Source organism: Laetiporus sulphureus, assembly GCF_001632365.1.
Source record: "Laetiporus sulphureus 93-53 unplaced genomic scaffold LAESUscaffold_16, whole genome shotgun sequence".
Lineage (NCBI taxonomy): Eukaryota > Fungi > Basidiomycota > Agaricomycetes > Polyporales > Laetiporaceae > Laetiporus > Laetiporus sulphureus.
The window spans coordinates 142,798-146,849 of record NW_024468525.1 but is presented as its reverse complement, the minus strand read 5'-3'; the positions used below and the strand labels follow the sequence as shown (position 1 = coordinate 146,849).

Below are 4,052 nucleotides of genomic sequence, written 5' to 3'. Positions count from 1 at the left end.
CACATGAAGCCTATGGAAGGTCAGGGCACGCCCTCAAGCGGGAACATGCAACAGCAAGGCCTGCCTCCCGCAATGGGCATGCTCGTAAAGCCTCTAGGGACCAACAACTTTGTCACAAAGCTCTACCAGTGGGTTATCTTGTCCGCTTGTTATCGTCTCGCGTATACGAGTGTCTTGAATCGCACAGGATGATCAACGATCCAAAGTCTGCGCAGTTCATCCAGTGGACGGAGCTTGGCACGAGGTGATCATCCACTGCTGTTCTTCTCCTTGTGCTTTCAGTCATATCCTCTCAGTTTCGTGGTGTCGAACGTGGGCGAATTCAGCCGTTCCATTCTGGGTTCGCATTTCAAGCACAACAACGTCAGAGCATCCTTTCTGTGTGTAGATCTGTCCGCTGACGTGCCCGCCGTGTACAGTTCTCCAGCTTCGTAAGACAGCTGAACATGTATGGCTTCCACAAGATCAATCGCGTGGGTTATGTCGTCGCTGAGGGCGCGATATAGATATTGACTTTGTTGCATAGACTCCGCGCGCGCAGCGCACATCCGCGGACGTGCAGACATGGGAGTTTTCTCACCACAAGTTCCTCCGTGGACGGCCTGACCTCCTGGAGGAGATCAAGCGCAAGGCACTCGAGCCCGATCCGTCGATCAAGCACCGTGTCGAGCTCCCGGGTGAGGTCGCAGCGCAGCTGAACCAAATGCGGGAGGACAACCGCCGGCTGGCGATGGCTTATCACACGGAGAAGAACAAAGTCGAACGACTGGCCCAGGTCACGAAGGCCATGTACGACGTTATCTCGAGGACGTGGCCGGGATCAGGTAGGCTCCGTCGCTCGCTGTGCGCGTCCTGCTCAACTAATCTGGCTCCTCCTCCGGACCCAGTACCCGTGCCGTTCCCGAACGACATCCTAGAGCCCTGCGAGAGCCCGAACATCTACATCACGTCGCCGACAAACGGCCCGCAGGCGCACTTCCAGCCGGCGCCGCTCTCGATGGGCAGCGCGTCGCTGCACTCGCTGCACTCCATCAGCCCAGGCTCGAGCCCGACCGCACCCGACTTTCCACAGCACGCGCACGCGCACACGCCGCACCTCTCGCGGCAGCACAGCTTCCAGCACATCCCGTACGAGAGCGCGGCGAGCATGGTCGGGCACGTGTCGCACGCGCGGTACGAGCCCGCGCTGTCGACGCCGCTCCCGCCGTCGCCGGGCGCGATGGAGTTCAGCGAGGACGCGGCGCGGCTCGCGGCGAAGCGGCAGCGGACGGGCGTGGGCGAGCCGGACGCGGGCGCGTCGAGAAAGGGGTCGAGGGCGAGGAGCGACTCGGCGCCGTTGGGGTATGGGTTGAGCTCGGGGTGGGCGCAGACGCGGCCGAGGAGCGGGAGTGGGCTGGGTCCGCGGGGTGGGAGGAGGGATGAGTTGCCGATTCCGAATATTGGTGCGCTGTCGAGGGGCAATACGTTGCCTGTGCTGTCGATACCCCCCATGCCGAAACAGTCCTCGAATTGAGCGCGGGGCGGCGGCGCCGGCTCCAAAATCCAGTTTGCTAGAGTGGTCCTTTGGATCTTTGTCGTGTTTCTGTGCTCTGCCTCGTCGAGCTCTCGTTGGTCGTGCTCGTGCTGCGCTTCTTGGACCCACGCATGCGGTGCTTGGTGTCGTTCTGTCGCTCGTCTGATTCACGAAAGGTCACAAAAACCGTCATGATTACGTTGTTTGCTCATGCTTCTTTGTGCATATTATCAGGTTGCTGTCGGTGTCGGTCGCTCGTTTGCTGTTTGTCACGTACCGCTTTCCTTCACTTTTGTTCGGTCACCTTGCCGCATTTGTACTTTGCCGTCCTGCAGTTACCCACCCCCCCCCACCCCCCACCCAACCCACCGACCCACCACCGTTCTGACTTCATGCCGCATTCACGTTCACGTTCGAGCTCCGTTGCGCTTTGGGCTTTCATAGCTGGTCTCGCGCGTTCTGACCGGCGGTCGTTTTTCACTTTTCACTTGCCACTTGCCTCTCATGCGTTTCGGTTCCATTCCGGTTCCATCCCGTTCATAGACGTGTATTACCATTCTACACATTGCATCCGTGAATGAAAGAACGAAGTATACCTTGGGCTCATGCATGCGGATGTGGATGTGGATCGGCGGCGATCTGATCAGTTGGGAATTTCGCCCGATGGGCTGAGCTCGATGCGTCGGTGCGTCGGTGTGAATTGGCGCCACGGCTCTGGCAGCTGGATGACTGGCGCGATCGTAGACCTGCGAGGTGATTTTCCTGCGTAGATTTCCTGTTGGAGTGCGAATAGCTCTGTCATGATCTTGGTGCTCCAGAAACCCTATAACGTTCAGAATGTAGTAGAAGCATTAGTGGACCGGTTCGTTGATGACTAGCATGCATGAAGCTTTGAAGCTTGAAATTAGTATCGCCCAATAAAGAACATTCTACGCCTCAACGCTGCGAACTCCCGCCCTAGGCCGACCAGCTATCAAAGTATCATTCACGCCCGATGCAAGCAACTGTATCGGGGTCATTCAACGTATAATCATCGCCCACCCATCAAAGCTCCGAGAATCCACCCAAGAACGATTCTCTCATCAGTCCACCAAAGAACCGGACAAGGCGTCTTTCTTCCTCGAAATGGTCGAGCGCACCGTGCGCGCGCGCGGTGATATATGATATCGGGCATGGGGCGATATGCTTCTTAGATCCTTTGATGATCCGAGGTATGATGGAAGCCGTCGTTCGGGCTGCGATGCAGGCGCAGAAGCAGAAGAGGACGGCGCCAAGAAGGTTGGCAATTGGAAGGATCGGTGCGTGCGTGCGTGAGGTAAGGCTCTGGTACGGTGCGTGCCACCGATGTCACCGCCACTTTTGCCCAAGGATTGTAACTCCGCCATAAATGATCCAATCCCTCATCCTTCCAGCAGAAATGCAAGCTTTCGGGAAGGATGTTGATCTGCCAACAGGATGTCCCAAAGCTTAGGATTGGCCCTGGTGAGGTTTTGGAAATTGGCCAGCGATGGGAACAAGCTTCCAAATACAACAATCAGTCATCATATTCAGAGGAATATGAGACCTCAATACCATCGTGGGCGGTGTCTGATGGCACCTGCACATTGGGTTCTTAGCTTTAACGCCTATTGAGACTTCATTTTCGCGGACCAGATTGACACCAGTGGCGGTAATAAGGTGACATACACCGCAGCACGATGCATGGGGAAAGAAGGGCGTTCAGCGTCAGTGACGCACACTAGACCATTGTACAGGAACAAAACCGGCGGGAGTAAGCGCGCTGTGTAGCGCGCCAATACGTTCCGCAGCAGAAGTAGTGGACATCCATGCAGCTGTCCATCACAGCTCAGAGCTCGCACAAATGCACGTTTTGCTATCTGTCACGGTCATATAGAGCAATGGATGCACTCACCTGATAGTGGACTCACAGGCATGCAACTCGATCACGGCGCGGCCGCTTCCGAAGGCTTCGCGCCAGGCAAGGTAAACATATGCTCAGAGGTAGTTAGCCTCCGTGTGGAGCGGCAACGTTCCTGTGGGGCACGCACAGAAGCGTGGAGGTCCGGAAGATAGCGACTGCGGACTGCGGTGACGGCAAGGAAGGAGAGCTTATTGTGCAGCTGGCCAGGTAGCTGTTGGTGCCAGTCAAGGACGTGTCGCAGAGTTGCAGACGTGCAATGTATCGCTCGGACGGGATGATACCTGTTGAGGTGGGAGTGAAGCGGGAGACGCTCCCGCGTGATGTGCTTCACTTCCGGAAATAGATGGCATCCTTCCATGAGCAGTGGGGCGCACAGACCACTTGACACTTTGCTTGGATGTCTCACCGGGAAAAAGCGGACCAGACATCGCGCATGTTGGGATGCAAGACGATGCGCAAACACTCTTGACTCGCATGTTTTTCTGGGATATAGAGTTATGTCAAACCCTTCCTGCCAGGCAACGGTGAGAGTACATGCCGATTGAGGCTACCATCCACCACTCAATCTTCGTGCTGTGTTCGGGCCGAGGGCGCAAATGAAGGATACTTGCTCAACAT

At 56.6% G+C, this 4,052-nt stretch overlaps 2 protein-coding genes across 2 annotated transcripts; both read left to right on the top strand.

Moving 5' to 3' along the window:
• LAESUDRAFT_118497 (uncharacterized protein) lies at positions 1 to 1,688 on the top strand (the record flags this gene model as incomplete). The annotated part of the gene is made up of 6 exons (XM_040901236.1): positions 1 to 128; positions 188 to 244; positions 297 to 363; positions 420 to 473; positions 527 to 824; positions 888 to 1,688. 6 exons carry the CDS (start codon positions 4 to 6, stop codon positions 1,511 to 1,513), a joined length of 1,227 nt encoding a protein of 408 aa, XP_040764927.1. The 3' UTR covers positions 1,514 to 1,688.
• LAESUDRAFT_118561 (uncharacterized protein) lies at positions 1,534 to 2,125 on the top strand. Its single transcript, XM_040901237.1, has one exon. The coding sequence runs from the start codon at positions 1,645 to 1,647 to the stop codon at positions 2,092 to 2,094; it is 450 nt and encodes a 149-aa protein (XP_040764926.1). The 5' UTR covers positions 1,534 to 1,644; the 3' UTR covers positions 2,095 to 2,125.
• The last annotated feature ends 1,927 nt before the right edge of the window (positions 2,126 to 4,052 follow it).

Coding starts and splice junctions, on each gene's coding strand:
- LAESUDRAFT_118561 (XM_040901237.1), top strand. CDS start 1,645: ATGCGGTGCTTGGTGTCGTTCTGTCGCTCGTCTGATTCACGAAAGGTC.